At 38.4% G+C, this 20685-nt stretch overlaps 1 protein-coding gene across 1 annotated transcript in view; it reads left to right on the top strand.

Annotated features, from left to right (window-relative positions):
• LOC311072516 (leucine-rich repeat and fibronectin type-III domain-containing protein 2) overlaps nt 1-20235 on the top strand; it is a 114293-nt gene extending 94058 nt beyond the window's left edge. The window contains exons 4-5 of the mRNA XM_084097568.1: nt 12303-13698; nt 18224-20235. Coding sequence (XP_083953694.1) covers nt 12323-13698; nt 18224-19190 — 2343 coding nt within the window. The 5' untranslated portion in view covers nt 12303-12322 and the 3' untranslated portion in view covers nt 19191-20235. The remainder of the gene's footprint in view (nt 1-12302; nt 13699-18223) is intronic.
• The last annotated feature ends 450 nt before the right edge of the window (nt 20236-20685 follow it).

The raw sequence follows: 20685 nt of genomic DNA, 5'->3' as shown, positions 1-20685 counted from the left end.
AAAATTTATTGTCCCCTGTTTTTTTTTTTTGTTTTTTTTTTCTGTTCCATTTCTCTCTGTCTGTAGAAAGAGTCCCTTGTTAAAGCCTTCCCGGCGGTTCTATATTTATGAACTGATGCAAGGAAGTCACTGATATTTTGATATGTGATACAGTTTAGCTAAAGCAAACACAGTACCATTCACTTTTATTCGCAGCAGTTCTGCAGGGTCAGATAGAAAGCTTACTTAACTATCAGTTTGCATCACAGGAATACATTACATTTTAAATTCCTCTTAAATCCTGTACATACATTTTAGAGCTCTTGCACCAGCTGATCATCTGTGATACATGTGAATGCTGACAGATAGCTTTCTCCATTAAACACCTTATTGAATTAAACATGCACTTAATGAGGCTGTTTGAAAAAAAAAGAAAAAAGTTTAGCTTATGTGAAATGTTTTGTGAAAATATGGCATATTATTTGAAATATTTATTGTAAATACTGTATACTATTTACAACACTATTGCTACTATTGAGTATGTTGCACATTCTGCAGTGAGCAGTACAGTAGTATATTGTTTTTGTGGACAGATACAGGTGAAGGACAGTAAGTTGGACGACTCAGTGATTATATGCGACCTGTCGTTCACCTCCCGCAGTGGAACTTCTTAATTCATGTTTAGTGCCCTTATTATACTTTACATTACCAGCCAAATGGAGTCATTGTCCAAAATGCAATACGGAGACGGATTATTTTTCCCTAAAGAGCCGTATCTGTCATGGCAGATGTCTTACTTGCAGATCAGCTTACGTATTGGATGAGGAGAGGACAGGAGAAAATGAAGACAGTTGTTAGCTCCTCAAATTGAAATTTGGGATCCATTATTCAGCTGTCAACACACGAGAGCATGGATCCACTGATAATGCCGCTAACAGCCTGCTCTGCTTGAAAGGCAACAGAAAGAGCGCTATGCAGTAAAAAAAAAAAAAAAAGTATTTGTTTCCATTTTTCATTCTGCACTATAAATGCACAGTTAGAAAGCTGTCAAAAGTATTCACAGATTCATGCGCGTATATGTCCGCTGTGCTTAAGAGGTCTGTTGCCCTCTGATCTTCACTCTGTTATGCTTCAGGGGTTCTGAGGTTCCTGGTGGAAAACTCAATGATGTGGAGAATATGGTACTGTACAGACTGCATGGAGAATTCATACGAGTAGAAAACATGAATGTTAATAGTGCAGACTTGGGGCTAGACGTCTCACAGGGAAGCTGTCACATGTGCTATATGTTAGGAACCATCTATCTATCTATCTATCTATCTCTCTCTCTCTCTCTCTCTCTCTCTCTCTCTCTCTCTCTCTCTCTCTCTCTCTCTCTCTCTCTCTCTCTCTCTCTCTCTCTCTCTCTCTCTCTCTATCTATCTATCTATCTATCTATCTAATTTACTTTTTCAGCATTGATAATAAGAAATGTTTAATGTTAATAATGAGAAATGTTTTTTGAGCACCAAATGCAGCTTTGTATCACAGGAATGAAAAGCATTTTTAAAACATATTAAATAGAATACCAGTTGTCTTAAAGGGGTCAAATAATGGTACATGCACTTTTACAAGCTGATTGTACTGAAATGTGTGTTGGAAGTACACAACCATCATATAATGATAAAAATCAATCCAGTGTTTTTTTTTGTTTTTTTATCTTATATGTTTTCCCCCATTTCAAATCAAGCCGTTAAATTTTGTGACATCCCACGATTGTTGATTGACAGCAGCGTTTCAACACAGACCCGCCCTCGCTCGTGAGCGAGCTGTCAATCATAGTCCGCGCGGACCGGCGCGGTCATTGTTGATACGCTGGAGCACTGTCTATGAGCAGAATGGCGTCTAAGCGATTGTGGTGTTCTGTCCTTGGGTGTAATAAGGAACACAGCAGTCATTTTGATGTTCCTAAATCCGAACCGCTGAAGACGCAGTGGCTGAGTTTTGTTTTCGAAGGGAATATTCCCCACGATCAACGTCAATGCTTTCATGTTTGCGCGAATCATTTCACACACCAGACTGCTTTACAAACGAGGGTCAGTAACGTTATAAAGCTGGTTTTGCTAAGAAGCTGCTCCTGAAAAAAAGGATCGGTACCAATTATTCGTGTTCCTGCTGCACCTCCAGAATAACTGAAGTGAGTGTAACGTTTTATTAACCTTTATATTAATATTTATATTAATCTTTGCAAATCGCTAGCACGCTTCATGATGAATGCGGCTGTTTACACTCAGGGTACATTACGGCATGTTTTCTATGTACGACGTTCTCAATATAATTCATAATCCCACGTTTATAATGAACAACGCGTTATGGTTATTGTGTTATTGTGTTACAAATGGTGTACGCACAGAACAGAGGGGTGGGGTGAGCAAAGCTCATTATCATTTAAAGACACATACACTTAAACGGCGTGCTGAAAACAGAGCTGTTTTTGACCAGGTAAAATTAGTGTTTTCTTACAATACTAATGAGAATTTTTAATTAAAGTATATTACAGACTTTTAATTTAGACCCTAAAGAATCATATTAGCTTGTACAAAAATGGCATTATATGACCCCTTTAATGATATTGCCACACTAGCATAAATTCAGGCAAAATTCATATATATATATATATATATATATGAATGTACATGTAGAAGTCTGTAATTTTTATCATAGGTAGGCTACTCTTCAACTGTGAGTGATGGAATCTAAAACAAAAATCCAGAAAATCACATTGTATGATTTTTAAGTAATTAATTTGCATTTTATTGCATGACATACGTATTTGATACATCAGAAAAGCAGAACTTAATTTTTGGTACAGAAACCTTTGTTTGCAATTACAGAGATCATACGTTTCCTGTAGTTCTTGAACAGGTTTGCACACACTGCAGCAGGGATTTTGGCCCATTCGTCCATACAGACCTTCTCCAGATCCTTCAGGTTTCGGGGCTGTCGCTGGGCAATACAGACTTTCAGCTCCCTCCAAAGATTTTCTATTGGGTTCAGGTCTGGAGACTGGCTAGGCCACTCCAGGACCTTGAGATGCTTCTTACGGAGCCACTCCTTAGTTGCCCTGGCTGTGTGTTTCGGGTCGTTGTCATGCTGGAAGACCTAGCCACGACCCATCTTCAGTGCTCTTACTGAGGAGGTAAAGATCTCACGATACATGGCCCCATCCATCCTCCCCTCAATATGCTGCAGTCATCCTGTCCCCTTTGCAGAAAAGCATCCCCAAAGAATGATGTTTCCACCTCCATGCTTCACGGTTGGGATGGTGTTCTTGGGGTTGTACTCATCCTTCTTCTTCCTCCAAACACGGCGAGTGGAGTTTAGACCAAAAAGCTCTATTTTTGTCTCATCAGGCCACATGACCTTCTCCCATTCCTCCTCTGGATCATCCAGATGGTCATTGGCAAACTTCAGACGGGCCTGGACATGCGCTGGCTTGAGCAGGGGGACCTTGCGTGCGCTGCAGGATTTTAATCCATGACGGCGTAGTGTGTTACTAATGGGTTTCTTTGAGACTGTGGTCCCAGCTCTCTTCAGGTCATTGACCAGGTCCTGCCGTGTAGTTCTGGGCTGATCCCTCACCTTCCTCATGATCATTGATGCCCCATGAGGTGAGATCTTGCATGGTGCCCCAGACCGAGGGAGATTGACCGTCATCTTGAACTTCTTCCATCTTCTAATTGCGCCAACAGTTGTTGCCTTCTCACCAAGCTGCTTGCCTATTGTCCTGAAGCCCATCCCAGCCTTGTGCAGGTCTACAATTTTATCACTGATGTCCTTATACAGCTCTCTGGTCTTGGCCATTGTGGAGAGGTTGGAGTCTGTTTGATTGAGTGTGTGGACAGGTGTCTTTTATACAGGTAAAAAGTTCAAACAGGTGCAGTTAATACAGGTAATGAATGGAGAACAGGAAAAGAAAAACGAACAGATCTGTGAGAGCCGGAATTCTTACTGGTTGGTAGGTGCTCAAATACTTGTGTCATGCAATAAAATGCAAATTAATTATTTAAAAATCATACAATGTGATTTTCTGGATTTTTGTTTTAGATTCCGTCTCTCACAGTTGAAGTGTACCTAAAAATCACAGACCTCTACATGCTTTGTAAGTAGGAAAACCTGCAAAATAGGCAGTGTATCAAATACTTGTTCTCCCCACTGTGTGTGTATATATATATATATATATATATGTGGTTGAACTATGTTCTCAAGGTATTTTGCAGAAATTGTAGGGGGCTGTTCACGCAACACCATCTTCAAACTAAAAATAGACAACTTTTTTATGTGTTTTGCATGTTCGTTTAAACGAGAGCCCGTTTGTGAGGGCCTAAAAATGCAAACTGTAAAATATAACCATACCGTTATCGTCTCCGTGTTTGTACCCTTATTTGCAAGTTGCAACTGTAATAAATAAAATGTTACATTTTACATTTCGCTTTACTGCTTAAATTTGGCCTCGAATTCCAGTATTTGGCACGTTCCATTGTGACAACCTGCCCCAGATATTCTAACAGCATAACCCCCCTCCCCCTTTCCTCCATGCGCAATAACATACTTGCTCAAAATCTCTTTTAGTAGCCATGCCTCTAAGGTATGTGTGTACAGAAATTGACTTTCCAAAATATACCCTGGGAAATACTCACTGGAGTACAAAATGTGACAGATAGCTCTTCCCTTTTTCATGAGCTTGACAGTATCAGACAAATATCCCTATTATTGTGTTCTGCTTTTAGGGACGTAATATTTAATAAATTTGTCTCCTGTGAGCAACTCTTTTTGATAAATGACTAAAGGGAGCAGATGGATGACTGGTTGTCCTGTTATACATACACTTTTATGAGGCTTTGCTTTAGATGTGTGTAGTAGCAACCACTTCAAATAACATTAACAATGATGCATTTAAAGGTGAAGTGTTTCTTTTTTTAATGTTAAAATGAGTTCTGCCCTCCCCTAGGCTTCTGATGAAATATTATTTGTATGTTTAATAATTAAGTTGCATGATTATTGTAGGTAAAAAGAGTTTGTCTAAAGTTTTCCTGAAGGCAGAATTCATCCATTAATATATCTATATTTAGTCAGAGAAAGAGCAAGTGGGATTTGAATGCGGTTCCCGGTTGTGTACACGCCACATTCAATGGCTATTACATAATAATATTTGCCTGTCAACTGTGTAAAATGTATATTAATTTCTCTATCACACAATGGTAATGCTAATAGAAAAACACAATCTTTATCAGCTCTGAATGTCTACCATGTTACATTATCTCATTATCAACAAGCAAATTATAGACTGAAGGCACACTTAAATGGAGTGTTTTTAATGGTGTGTGAAAGAGTCGCACACACATACGCACACTTTAGCAACAATAAACACAAAATTGTAGATTAGTGTAGCGTAGACACAACAAAAGCTGCTAAGGTTAATTAGCCTGACGTCGAGCAGAGAAGCAATCTGATTTTTTAACCCCCGCATCCTGCTGTGAAAATTAATTTGGCCACAGTATGAAATAAACCCATTGTCACCCTCCCCTTTGGCTGCGCTCCGCTTTCCTTCTCAGTGCTTTCATCACTTCCCGCTAAAATGGCGCTGTGTGTCGTCTGCACATTAATCAAAGGAAAGGGGGATTCAGGATGTTTGTGTGTAAAGGCGAAAACGATTAGCAGCCATGGATGTGACTAAACCGATTGAGGAAGAGAGGGAGGTCGAAAATATATATAGAGAGAGCTTTTAATAAATCTGACCTTTTCTGTTGTGCACTTGTTATGAAAGATGCTGGCATCGGGGATAAATGAAAGCAAGGGGCAAGGAGACCATTTGCAAGGCAACGGTGAGATAGAATGCCAGTGTGCTGAAGATGAGACGTCTGAGGGGATGAGGATTTGGCGGTTGAGAGGAAAATACGATGGGTCACGTTTCTGGATATGGATTTATATGAGTCGATGTGTGTGAATTATTGCTCGAATGACCTGAGAGAACCGAATGGAAGCACTGTGGAGAGAGACTTTTTTTTTTCTTTAACTCTCTCACAAGCAAGCAATCTTTATTAGAATAATAAAAAATAAAAAAATGTTGCAGTGTTTAAAAGATACAAAAGTTTAAAAGTTAAAACAATATGATGTACAAAATTAAGACAAAACTTATTTCGGGTGTATGTGTGGGGACCTCAACCTGAATGCACACTGACTCATGGGGACTCGTGTAAACTTGGGGACCTAAAGAAACAAGCTTATAAATCATTCAGAATTAGTGTTTTTGAAAATGTAAAAATGCTGAAAGTGTTCTGTGATGGGTAGGTTTAGGGGTAGGGTTAGTAATTGTAATGTGTTCAGGTTTGAGATTTGAAAGAAGAACATCTGTGAAGATTCTCCTTTTGTGCGTGATCTGGGTTTTAAATTAACTCACCGGCCAATTTGGCTACAGCATTTTTTAAGTTACTGGCCATTCAGTTGCACATTTACAGGTCACCTGACGTAGACATTTATTAAAATATTTATTTCTGTGAATGAATGCTGTACAATTGCAAACATAAATATACAACTTTAAAAGCGATTTTCTCAATGTTTCGAATTTTTTGCACCCTCAGATTACAGATTTTCAAATAGTTTTATCTCTGCCAAATATTGTCCTAACAAACCATACATCAATAGAAAGCTTATTAATTCGGCTTTCATGTGATGTATAAATCTCAATTTAAAAAATTTATTTTATACCTTCATGTCTTTCCAAATGTGTTTGACTTTCTCTACTCTATAAAGGAGCAAAAAATAAGTTAATTTCATAAAAATGTTTCGGCTGTTGTCTATGCGATAAAAGTCAAATGGGCTCCAGAACTTCTTTAAAGCTTAAAAGGACATAAAATAGCGTGAAATTATTCCATAAGGCTCGACTGAAATATTACGTCTTCTGAAGTGACTTCACATGTACAAAAATGGGAAACATTCTTTAAAATATCTTCTCTTACATGATTTTTAGTTTTGGGTGAAACATTGCTGCAAAGACCTAAGTTATGGCCTACAGTTTTTGTGTAACTTTTTAATAAATGAAATGTTGAAATAAAAAATAAAAAAAGCTTCTAAAAGCAAATCCAACTGGTTCAAAGCTGTCGTCATAGAGCGCATGGATTCATGCAATTATGTAAAACTTATTTCTAACTGTGAAACTCTGCCAAAGACTTTTGAGCTGCAGACAATGAAAAGGTATTCACTGCACTAAGACGTTCACCCCAAAAGCTACTTACAGTAGTTTGCTCATACTTCTCAAAGATTAGCCATTATCTCCAGAGCTTCTGAGCATAGATTACCTCAGGTAACACCAAGATTCATCCAGCTTTCATGTCTCTGGTGGAAACAGTGCATTAAATTGTTCTGACAATAATCTCTGGTGGAATGGAGGCTAGGACATGTTGACCAGATGTAGTCCATTAGCCCTTCTGTCAATATACAGCTTTTCTAGTCATAACACATTCAAAAACTTTAATATTTGCATGATTTGTGTCTCATACGTTTTCAGAAGTCAAACTTGATGAAAATTAGTTATACTGTCAATACCTTTACATATATATTCCAGATATTTACAGATATTAAAGAATGACCACAAAAAGTTGACTTATACCTCAAACATGACTTATCATTTAAAACCCCCACTTTAACGTTAAAGGGTTAGTTAACCCAAAAATGAAAATTAGCCCATGATTTACTCACCCTGAAGCCATCCTAGGTGTATATGACATTCTTCTTTCAGATGAATACAATTGGAGTTATATAAAAAAAAAAATCCTGGCTCTTCCAAGCTTGATGATGTAAGTGAATGGCTGTTTGACTTTGGAAGTACATCAAAGCGCATCTATTCATGTTTAAAGTGCTCGACACGGATCTGCGGGGGTTAATAAAGGCCTTCTGAAGTGAAGCGATGCGTTTGTGTAAGAAAAATATACATATTTAAAACTTTATCGACTAAAATAACTAGCTTCCGGCAGACGGCTACGCATCGATTTACGCCAAAAGAGTAACCCTTGAACTTGACGCACAACGTAATGACAAACGCAGTTTTCCAGCTCTGTTTGTTTGAACCGTGAGAGACGTAAATTGCCGTCATGACATTGTGCGTCAAGTTCAAGGGTTGTTTATATTATAGCTTATTTATTTTGTTGGTGTTCTGATCTCATAAAAGTTAATGCAATCGCTGCGGAAAGCCTTGAGCACTTAATATATATTTTAAATGCTCATTATTATGATTTAGTATTTCTCCCCTGACTTATCAACGAATGGCTTAAATGAACTACAGACAGTGGACTAGGAAAATCTTTAGTCGTGGACAGCCCTACTCTCAGAGTATTAGTATACTGTAAGGTTCGGGTTTGGAGAATAAGTTGACATGTAGATGCAAAGTTACTCTTAGTCAGTAGAATGTTTGTTGGAGGATCATCACAATAAAGAGTTAGCAGATATTAAGCAGACAGTCGACTAATACTCTAATGAGAGTTAGTAGAAAGTGGACCATTAAAACAAAGGCTTACCTGAGTGACTCAAAATAAAGTTTTCTTCTGGGACACCATTGTCTAATAACATTCTCTCTGACACTATACTCTCTTCTACATTTGTTTTTCCATTTGTCATCTTTGCAAAGGTAGAGTAATGACTTTTAAAAGAGTGCAGAAGTGTTGATTTAAGAACATGATTGGCAGAGTGTAAAGACAGCATGACATTTACTGCAATTGTAATATTTTAATGTATAAGGAAAGGATTTCTATAAACCTGTAATGATGAAGTATAGGCTGAACTTTAGGTAATCCAAGACAATGTGTGAAATGAATGATACGACAGTAACCTTGGCAAGCTTGTAATTCACAGGAAATGTATGTGCTTCCTCACTTGGGATTTCATTTTCAGTGTTGATAGAGAGCAGCTTGCTAATTTGAAAGCTCAGAGTGTCAAAGAAACAAGCTAAACAGACTAATAAGAAGAAACAAACTTCACTAAAATGAATATTTTAAGCTGTAATTCTCCATTTATTTACACCTTTGTCACACAACTCTTTGTAAGATGCCAGATGTGGCTTTTTAGTGGCAATGATGTTATACCTACAATTTCCTATGTAGCTACAATCCACATGTAGTTGTTTTTTTGTAAATAATAATTAACCTAAAAGAAAAAGAAATTCACTTGATAACCACTGTGAAACTTGTGTGAAAATGTACTGATTGAAAATTCGATGCAGTACTGGACTGTAGGCCAGTGATTCAATCGAACAATGATAATAATAAGAATAATTAACATATAATGTGCTGACTTAAGAAAAAAGTCCATTCAATGGTTTTGTTTTGAAGACTTTCAATCTGAAAATAGGAACTCTATCATACATATTTTATCATACCACACGATAATAAAGTAGAAGTAGAAGACACTGCTGAGACAAAAACATTGAAATCTAAGTCCATTGCACCAATATTATGCCAGGTGCAGAATCCATCATGCAGTCAGACGTCATGAGGATTTCAGAGCAGCGCTGTCAAACTGACTGCCTACTGTCATAATGGTTAGCCCATGTCCAATCAGGCGTCTGCACTGGGGAGTTCTCCCCTGGATCTCAAGTAAATGGCCCTCCATATCATGGCAGCTCTACCTTCATCTTGCGCTTCAGCGCTGTATGATTGCAAAGCCTAAGCTTTTACCTCGCCTTTGGATGTTTAGCAGTCTCTGTAGTTTTTCACGTCCTGCTGTTCCATGGGCACCTTCTCCTTTGCTTGATAAAAGACTTTTTGATGTGCTCTTACACGCTTTCATTTATTAAAGCTATGATTCTTTGGCCTTAATGTCTGCTGAACTGACAAAAAAATAAAGCTCTATGATTTCTCACATCCCTTAGATCTCCTTTTGTTGATTTCCTTGAAGTTCGCAGTGACCCGGCTAAGCTCATTTAAACACTTTCTCCAACAAACAAGCTGAGATGTTTGGCTCATTTGATAAGGGGAAGCAAATTCCTTTCCCCATATGGCACGCAGCCAATCTGTCCTTTTCCGTCTGATTTGGATGAAATGCAGATATGTGAAATCTTCTTAGGGGTTGAGTTCCTCAGCAATTGTTATATATGTGTTCGGTGGTTGTGCCGTTAGCAGGCTGCAAAAGGAATGAATAAAGATGAGGCTTGACAAGCAGTTATGAGAGAATTGGTAATGCAGGAAACTTACCTCAGAAATACGGGCCTGCTAAAGGGCAAGCTTCTGCTGTATTCAGCCTAATCAGGTTTTAGCTGTCAAACATGACAAATATCCCCTTGTCCCAAGCATACTTCTCATAACTTTACAAAATGCTATGCAGTGAGTCCTGAATGAACATTGAAAATGAAGTTTTAGTCAGCATAGGGTATATTTCAGTTGATCAAATATGGTGTGGTCATAAATTCCAAGTAACCTAGCACTAATGAAATGTTACAAATGCATATGGTTTAACTTGCTTCCTCCTCTCTTTATTAAGATGAAGTTTGTGGTGTTCTGCACGGCTTTCACATGCTAGAACAATGTGCCAATGTTTATTTTTGATTTTTGTACTTTGCATTCTTATGCATATTACTTCTGTTGTCTGTCAATTGCCCTTTTTTATTATACACGGAAATGGAGAGGGAGAGGAAATTGGAGGGAGCAAGATAGGAAATGGGTTTGAGACATGAGCATGTTGGATTGTATGTGTTATCAACACTCGGGACTACAGCATTGTTGCTCTTTCATAAAATTTCAAAAATCTGATTTCCTGAGAATGAGTGATTGATAGTTGGGAAATATTCTCACAAGAAGGGAAAAGGAAATATATTCTTGCTCAGAAAACATAACTATTTTTCATTCTCTGCAAGATGTCTGCCTTAAGTGTGAAATTATTATAGATGAAATTATATTATCATAGATATTATTATAATTAGATGCATCACATTTTCAGTTAACTTGGAAATTTCCTCCTATGTTTAAATTCTTTTTTTTTTTTTTTTTGCATTTCTCCAGACATTAAAACAAGAAGTTGAGTGTTAATGTGCTAGTAGTCTTCTGAGTTTTTGTAGTAGCTTGAAGGGCAAATAGTTTTGGCAAATGAACTATTTGCTTTCCAGCAAAACACAGCCCTGGCATAAATATCTGGCATTATCAGACACTGATTGCGTGTCAGTCAAAGTGAAAATATCCATCCTCTCGATATACCAATTTATTTGTTTTGTTGCAGACAATTTTGATTACATGGTTAGGGTAATCACAATATTACGCTTGCTGATTTTCTCTGGTTTTTAGACTAGCTTTCCAATGTCAGTCACCTTCTGTATAACTCCCTGTTTTCTAAAAATACTCAGATCTGCATACTTTCTCTTCGTAAGTTTATTGATGTGGCATGCAATAAACTTGAGGCTCGCCAAAAAGATGTGCTTGGAAACTCATAAGCTGTTCCAACCAGAACTCTGTGTACTGGGGTTAGATAGAATATATAACTGAAGGTATTGATAAAGCAATTAAGATTTATTGTATGAATGCTGCCAGCTGGGAGAACTATTATCCTTTAATCCTTGGAAATGAAAAATCACCCCTTCTCCTTCTCACACACACCTTAAACAGCTCCACCAAACAGCTCCTACCATTAGAGAATCAGTCTGGCAGAGCGCTGATTAAAATTGATTTAAGTTTTGAGTATGTTTGGAATTGATGATACAAATGTCTAGAGGAATTATGGGCTGTCATTTGAGGCCAAGCGCAGTCATCCGTTCTGTCTGTGTCAGAGGTATGGAGCCTGCTGCAGATTTCACATACGTCAAGCACTTCTGCTTCCAGCAACTATAAAACATGTGTTATACCTCAGTTTCTTCTCAATGCTCTGACAGGGAATTGAGGATTACTTCATAATTGCTTCAGTTATTATCTTATTAAAGTTGAAATGAAGCACATGAGACTTTTGTTAGCTGACAACAGCAATAGCACAACTTTTAAATCCCATAGTTTGGAGTTGGGCACATCCAAACAATAGCTTTTCATGAAGGATTTTTATTTTATTTTTTACTGAGGGTTTAAAATCTGTTAAAAACCAGAGCAATGTGTGCAGGGTTCCAAGCTCCCTGCTTCGTGAAGCCTTTAAGAGCCTAAGCTAAATCCTAAGATGGTTCAGAACGGGGACTAAAAATTGCTCATAATGAGGACTATATTCATCATATAGCCACTGCAGAAGCATTCAATCAATCAATCAATTATTATTATTATTATTTTATTTTTTTTGTATGACCAGAAAGGACTGACCATTGTTTTTTTATGTTGTCTGTCCAGGTCCCTGCTTGTGATTTACCATGGCCAAAGTGCTCTGCAGCCTCCTTCTCCTGGGAAGCGCAGTGATGATGACCACCGCCTGCCCTAAATATTGTGTCTGTCAGAACCTCTCAGAGTCCTTGGGCACATTGTGCCCGTCCAAAGGCCTGCTGTTCGTGCCCCTCGACATTGACAGAAGAACCGTGGAATTACGTCTGGGAGGAAACTACATCATCAAAATTACCCAGCAGGACTTCACTAACATGACTGGCCTTGTGGACCTCACACTGTCACGAAACACCATCAGCTTCATCCAGCCCTTCTCCTTTGTAGATCTTGAAACCCTGCGTTCGCTGCACCTGGACAGTAACCGGTTGACCGAGCTTGGCCCAGATGCCCTGCGAGGCTTGGTGAACTTGCAACACCTCATCCTAAACAACAACCAACTGACTCATATCTCCAAAGATGCTTTCGATGATCTGCTGCTCACCTTGGAGGACCTAGATCTCTCCTACAACAACCTGCGGGGTGTTCCCTGGGATGCCATTCGCAAAATGCTCAATATACACCAACTAAGCCTGGACCACAACCTCATCACCCACATTGCTGAGGGCACTTTTACTGATCTTGAAAAGCTTGCAAGGTTGGATCTTACGTCAAACCGTCTCCAGAAGCTTCCGCCAGATCCCATCTTTGCCCGCTCACAGACTAACACTGTTCTTAGTACACCATTTGCCCCGATCCTGTCTCTCAGCTTTGGTGGGAATCCTCTTCACTGTAACTGCGAGATTCTGTGGTTGCGGCGTCTAGAGCGAGAGGACGATATGGAAACATGCGCCTCCCCTCCAAATCTTAAGGGTCGCTACTTCTGGTATGTTCGAGAGGAAGATTTTGTCTGTGAACCACCGTTAATTACCCAGCATACCCATAAGCTTTTGGTCCTGGAGGGACAGACAGCCAGTTTACGCTGCAAGGCTGTGGGTGACCCTATGCCTCTCATACATTGGGTTGCTCCAGATGACCGACTAATCAGTAACTCATCCAGGGCTGTAGTGTATGAAAATGGTACTTTAGACATTATGGTCACCACCTCTAAGGATTACGGGACGTTTACTTGTATTGCTGCAAATGCAGCAGGAGAATCAACAGCCTCAATTGAGCTCTCCATTATCCAGCTTCCCCACCTAAGCAATGGAACTAACCGCACATCTCAGCCAAAGTCCAGACTATCTGACATCACCAGCTCGACTAAAACCGGTAAAGGGGAGACCAAAGCCCAACCAGAACAGATAGTGTCAGTGTCAGAGGTCACCGCAGTCTCTGCTCTGATCAAGTGGACGGTTAGCAAAGTGGCACCCAAAGTCAAAATGTACCAGCTCCAATACAACTGTTCAGAAGATGATGTCCTGATTTATAGGTAAATATTCCGTTTCTTTTCCCTTTAAACCACCCAACAACACACTAATTAGGTATGTACTTTCACCTGCCCTTTAGTTTCTCACTGAATATGTGTGGAAATTATCATTAGATTTGATTTAGAGATAAATAATATATTCTATAACTCAATTCAGTCTTGTAAATTACTTTGAATTCACTTCATTTAAGCAGATAATGTTAATAGGTTAAATAGGTTAATGCTGAAGATAGTTAATGCAGTGACATTTAAAAGGCGGATCACTTATGGTGAGACATTGTTTTGGCATCTTTTCAACCGACCAGTCACATGCATACTTATAGGCTCATCCTAATTGTGTTAATGGTGTTCTGTGACTGTTATAACGAAGACAATAAGGTGCCTTACCATTGATTCACTTACCCTTTAATCAGTCAGTTACCTACAAATTCTGTCTAAAATGCACCAACAACAATTGATCAATTTTCCTTAGGAGTAATTTTAAGGAAAGTATAGGATTGGTATGTGGATTTAAAGTTATGTAATAGACAGCGTCCAGTTCAGTTCCATGAAACACTTTAAACTTACTCCCAGCAAGGTTTATGTTAAATCATACACAAAACATGTTTGTTATAGAGGTCTGAAAGGTTGTTTACACTTAAAATAATTAGGTTCTGAACGTTTTGTTAATAAATAGTTTTTATCTAGTTAATATCTTAAGGATGATTCGATTTTTGTAGATTCTGTAGAACAGGACAATCATACAGATTATTTTATTTTTTTATGTTAAAGGTAACATAATGTGCCACAGTAATTTGTAATGTAAATGAACCTCTATTAGCTGTTGAAAGATCAATTTCACCATCTTTTAATCAAATGCAACAATTTCTCTATGTGAAATAAATAATGTGTAGAAACCCCTATCACCTCTAGGCTTTTTTTCTTAACATAATTCAGCCAGCATGATCATCACTATTACAAGCCTGAGGCAACAGGAGCTATATGCTCTATTCTTTTGATTTTCATTTCAGCTCATGTTCCTTACTTCGTTTCTTTATCTACATGATCTACATCAGTTTATAATCAAAGTAATGGGTTCCCTTATCAAACTGCCTACATTTTAAACCATTAGGCTGTCTAGTTTCTCTGACTTGCAAAGAACAGATTTTAATGTTTTGGAAAGATTATATAATCTACACAATATGAGTATGACTGTTCTTTTACTCGTGCCTCTCTATTACTTAATGACTGCATGATGTTAAACTGCATTATTCAGAGATCTGTTTTCTTCCTCCTGTCTTGGAAGAGGAGTGTTAACCTGGATGTTGGCAACAACAAAGAAAAAAAAATCAATCACTAGGGCTGGAGTGGAAAAAGGTTGGGCTCTCTCGTAAAGCTGTCACCACAGAATGTAGCGTCTTCTCCTGTGATGGGAAAGCAATTATTAATGAGTAATGGACTTGCTGGCATACAGGCTTACTGTAGACAATGTGTCAGGCTGCCCTGCTAGATGTGGTTTTAGTGCTGTAAAGGATGTCTCTAACACAAAATACGGGATCCCATGATGTGGTAGTTCTAGGAAAAGCATATGATTAAGAACCATATCAATTGCATATCAAACCAGACATGTTTTTTTCATTCACCCCAAAATAAAAATTATTTCTTCATTTACTCACCCTTTTACTTTTTCATGACTATTTATTTTGTGCAACACACAAGCTGAACTTCTGAAGACTATGCTTTCTGGTCCATGCACTTACAATGACTGGGGACTTTCAAGCTTCAACAAAGGAAGCAAAAGCATAGTAACATTTTGACTTATGCACTATATTTCTTCTGAATCCATACGATAGCTTTGTGTAAATTGTAAAATAAGCCAAAACGTATGTTATGCAGTGAAAAAAGTGCTGCAAATTGATCGCTGAACTTGAGAACTGGATAAACAGTTTATTGAAAAATGTATTCACTAATCTGCATGAAAATGAAGATAGAAAAGTCATTAAAATATCTACTTTAGTGTTCCACAGTAGAAAGAAAGTCAGAGGTTTGGATTGTTATGAGGGTAAGTAAATAATCACAGCATTTTAATTGTTTGGGTTACTAATTTAATCTCATTCTGCATAGAACCCTAGTAAATAGGGTAACATGGGGTAAGATAGCCCCCCTACCTTATTTTTTCTCCTAATCATAGATGGCACAAAATCCCATTTCAGCACCCTTGATAAATGGCTACGCTATTTTTAATTTTGACATTTCATCTGAATATCAACATTTGTGAGATTTAGTCAGTCAACACCGTTTTGAGGTTAATTGATCTAATTTTCTGTCTCTGGAAAATAGTGATCTATGACATTGCATTATGTTGAATATCAAAGTGTTTTGTATCTATTTGTTAATGAGGGATTTGTGGACACATCAATATGTTTAGATGTGGAGTAAAAGTTATAATTTTTGTTTTGTTTTTCTTAACTCAGGTATGGGGCCAACTTACCCCTCTTTTAATATTTAATATTTTGTGCTATAACAACTAAATTAGCAAATGTTTCTATCTATTTCCTATAATAACACATTGGCTGATGTATCATCATCCTGCACTTATTGTATATCTAAATATGTAACAGATTAAAAATTAATCCACATTGTTCTTAATGGGGTTCTTAATCTTCCCCCATGATACCCTGCACATATTATTGTTTTCTCATTATTATTATTATTTTTAGGGGCCAATCACTGAGCAAGCAAGTGTGTAGGGCGTCCTGCGACTTTCAGGGCAGGAACTCCTCCTAGGCCATTTTCATTTTTCTGAAAATTTAACCAGATCGTCTTCAGACCATGTCGATTCGTCAAACCGTTCTCGAATACCGCGCAACTAATTTTACATAGCGCTTGTGAAAACAGACGTAAGGCTGTATCTCTGCAACGCTTTATCGTATTCAGACCAAACGTGGTACATGTCATCAAAAGCAAGCTTGCAGCGTTTTGGCGCAGCGCCACCTATTGGTCCGGAGATACGAAAATGGCTATTTTTGCTTATAACTTCTGAACGGTTTGTCCAAAAATCATAAGCCTGAGAAGTTCCGGACCAGCGCCACCTAGTGGCGGAAAAAACTTGTTTACATGCTTATTACTTTGGATTTGGTTGACTTATTGTTACGGCAGTCATCTTTTTACATTCCTGAATCCTTGCAGAGTCCAACGATACCAAACATGCTAGGTTTTGCCTTATGGTTAGCAAAACATTGTAAATTAGCACTTAAAAAACTTTTGCGAATATCTTTGAAACCGCTAGTCCGTTCGAGACTAAACCAATTCGAAAAAATAGGTTGCTGGCTAAACACAAATGCTCAAATGTCAAAATGTTGATAGTAAGTGGCAACCATGGGTCCTTTTCTAAGCTCTCATGCAAATAAATATCTATAACTCTAAAACAAAATGAGATATTTTCACCAAATTTGACACACGCATGTATGGGCTCACTCTGAGAACACATATAAAAAAGCTGTGGAACTGCTCCACTTGGTGGCGCTATAATAGATAAAAAAAAGGACATTGCCATTAATTACAATACTATATCATGATTTTAAATGCTACACTTTACGAATGCATTGGTGTACCGTTACGAAACTCGGTAGGCTATGTATCTTGATAATCTATTAAATCATATTTTTATTTATTGTATATATGATTTTTCACATATTTTTTACTTGTGAAATAAAAATCTCCAAATGCATGAAATTGTACGATTTCTTTTCCATTTGTCCAGAGTCTGAAGAAGACGAAAAAAGCGTTGGACACTTTTCTATTCAATTACTTTCCTGGCAGGGTAGTTGGGTAAATTATTGTACTCTAATTAGTATTCTCAGTCTACATCCACTGCCAGGTATCTGCAAAGAATATTCTAGATAATGATGAGCTAATGCAGTCAGAAAAAAAGATAATTTGTGATTACATGCCCCCTGTACTCAGTGTGCTTTTTAGAGGTTGAGTGGAGAAGCACTACAGAAAATGACCTTAAATAAATATGTTTTCTTACATATTACAAGCCAGATCTTTCTTCTAACCAATCAAGGAACCTACAAGATTTTTTTTTTATATATATAGTTTTTATGTTTATGTTTTATTGTTATTCGCTCCAAAACACTGTGTTCCGTTTGAATGATTCAGTGTTGACAAGAATTGCATGTGTGAAGTATATTTTTAAATTTACGTAATCCCCACATTGCTTCCTGTCAGTCAAAAACAACTTCTTTTCTGGATCCATTGACTGCACAATAGACCTCATTTCAAAATCATTTAATCTAAATGAACTTCCAAGGTTGATACGATCAGTGCTTTCCAAGTAATTAAGTTTTCTCCATAATAAAAGGTTTAAATGATTGTTTTCTGCCAACTCGCAGAGCATCGTGTGCATCCACAATAAAGCAATGAGCAATCAGTCTGAGCATTTTAATAACTACCTTCAGTATCATATACCTGTGGTTTCAAGCTACTGCATCTATTTAATGATTTTAGAGAGTCTGTATTAACATCAACGTCGTCTTGTTCACAGGATGATTCCGGCTATCAGCAAATCCTTCTTGGTCAACAACCTGATGCCAGGGATGCAGTATGATCTGTGCGTGTTGGCCATCTGGGAAGACACCGCCACCACACTCACTGCGACCAACATAGTCGGCTGTGTGCAATTCGAGACAAGTGACGAGTACCCCCGCTGCCAGTCACTGAACAGTCAGTTTCTAGGAGGGACTATGATCTTGGTGATTGGCGGAGTGATCGTAGCCACTTTGTTGGTCTTTATCGTCATCCTTATGGTCCGCTATAAAGTGAACAGCGGTTTGCAGGTTTCAAAGTTAGTGACGGTGAGCAACACCTACTCCCAGACCAATGGGAGAACGCAGGCCGCACAACGAGTCAACAATGCCGCTCCTACACCACAGGCTCCAAAGACTGTAGTGGTGATGCGAGATGAGGTGGTGGAGTTTAAGTGTGGCTCCTTGCAGAGTAGCATTTCGTCCTCTTCATCCTCCTCGGCTGACTCCCTTGGAAGCCAGAAAGTTGAGTCCTACAACCGACATGGGGATTCTAACACCTTGCCCAACCGGTGGAAGCAATCGTCAACCAAGGCACGGCCAAACCTGGATAACCTACTCGGGGCATTTGCCTCTCTGGACCTGAGGGTTCCCGCAAGAGATCCGGGAGGACCGTCTTCCTCAGGAACCATGGCAATGGCCATGAGACCCGCCACTGACAAGGAGCCTCTTCTAGGCCGAGGAGATTCCAAGCTTGGGAAGCTTGTAATGCTGCCATCAGAGAACAAGCCCAAGCGCAGCCACTCATTCGACATGGGCGACTTTGGTGCTTCGCAGTGCCTTAGCTACCCACGACGCATTAGCAACATTTGGACTAAGAGGAGTCTCTCGGTCAACGGCATGCTCCTGCAGTGTGACGAGAGCGAGGGGGAAGGTGAGAAAGCAACATTTGATAGCTCTGAGTGGGTCATGGAGAGTACAGTCTGACAGAGACATCGGATTACCTCTGCCAAAAAACGAACAAAAAAATAACCCATTCTCCGAACCCGTCAGGTGAAAAGGATATGAACTTGCTGCATCATATGACGACAAGAAGGACTCAAATGGCTGTGATGAAAAGACACCTCAGCAGTGGTCATGACTGTGTAATGCATGATTTTCCATGTCAGTATTGTCCTTCTGTTCATTTGATCACAACGAAGTTCAAAGGTTTGTGTCCGAGTTAGTTGAGCAGCCGAGGCCAGGGCTGGTCCTGTTTATTGAGACCTGGATGAAGGATATCTCCAGTTGCCTTCAAGCATTAATGCAGATATGAATTAATACACAAGAACAAGGGATGAGGGGGTATCTCAGAGAAACAGGGGGAATAAAAGAGAGAATTTATCCGACTGTGCACTGCAGTTTGCCAAGAGGATTTTCTTCAGCTAAGTGGATGTGCATCACAATGGACCAAGTGTTCCCATGAGACAGGACTACATAATTTAGCAGGTGAAATGAAAAAAAAGAGAAAGAAATGCAAATGTAATGAAATTTTGTAGGTTCTTATTTTTTTGTTTTGTTGTCATTTCTACTTTTTAAGTTAATTCTAGTGTTGTTACCCCAGTGTTAGACCATTAATTTGCTTAATTAATGACATCAGATTCAGAAACAATGTTTTTTTTCTGAAGAACACAATACAATGTCGTATGTATTTTACACAAATCTGTAATTCAGGAGGATTGCTTTGTCATAATCATATCTGCAAACTTAATCTGCTAATTTTCCGGGATCATAACATTATGTGCCTGTTTTTTTATTTTTATTTTCTCAGTGCATCTATCACATTTGTTATCAGTTATTAAGTTTGAAAGCTGGCTGTCGTCTGATTAAATCGCTGCAATTTTCGTTTAGTACTGGTACAGAACTGTACTGGTCAGTCTGTTTGAGATACATATTATTTATACAAATGGATATTTACAAAATATCCAACCAATACATTGCATACCCAACCAAACAGATGCTCTGTTCGATGTCCCTTTGGGCTACCCTTATTAAAAAGGAATGAAAATATATAAAAATGGTAAATACCAAGCTGGTATGTGAATGTGAGAATCAGTGAGTACATGCACTCTGATAAAAGCTGGGTATTAACCCATGTTCGGGTCAAATATGGACAAACCCAACCACTGGGCATAAAAAATGTAATTAAAAAAATGTAAACCAACGGTTGGGTTTGTCCATATTTGACCTTTTTTTTTAAGAGTGTGGTATTATTTACCATCTTACACAATTACAGTAACATGTCATCGGTAAGATAAAGTTTTAGGAATTTTAGAAATTGAATGATGATTTTCGAACACTATAACTATACATCTATACCCTATTAGTTTGTTTGTGTTGGTGATTTGCGTCTGTACTCTTCACAACAAGCCCCTCAAGACTTAAGTCTGAAATGTAGGTCAGAGTGTTACACCAGACAATATGTTGTGAAGGACAGATACTT

Source organism: Abramis brama (genome assembly GCF_963993115.1).
Source record: "Abramis brama genome assembly, chromosome: 21".
Classification (NCBI taxonomy): domain Eukaryota; kingdom Metazoa; phylum Chordata; class Actinopteri; order Cypriniformes; family Leuciscidae; genus Abramis; species Abramis brama.
The sequence above is the reverse complement of the archived record's forward strand: the minus strand, read 5'-3'. Positions and strand labels throughout refer to the sequence as shown.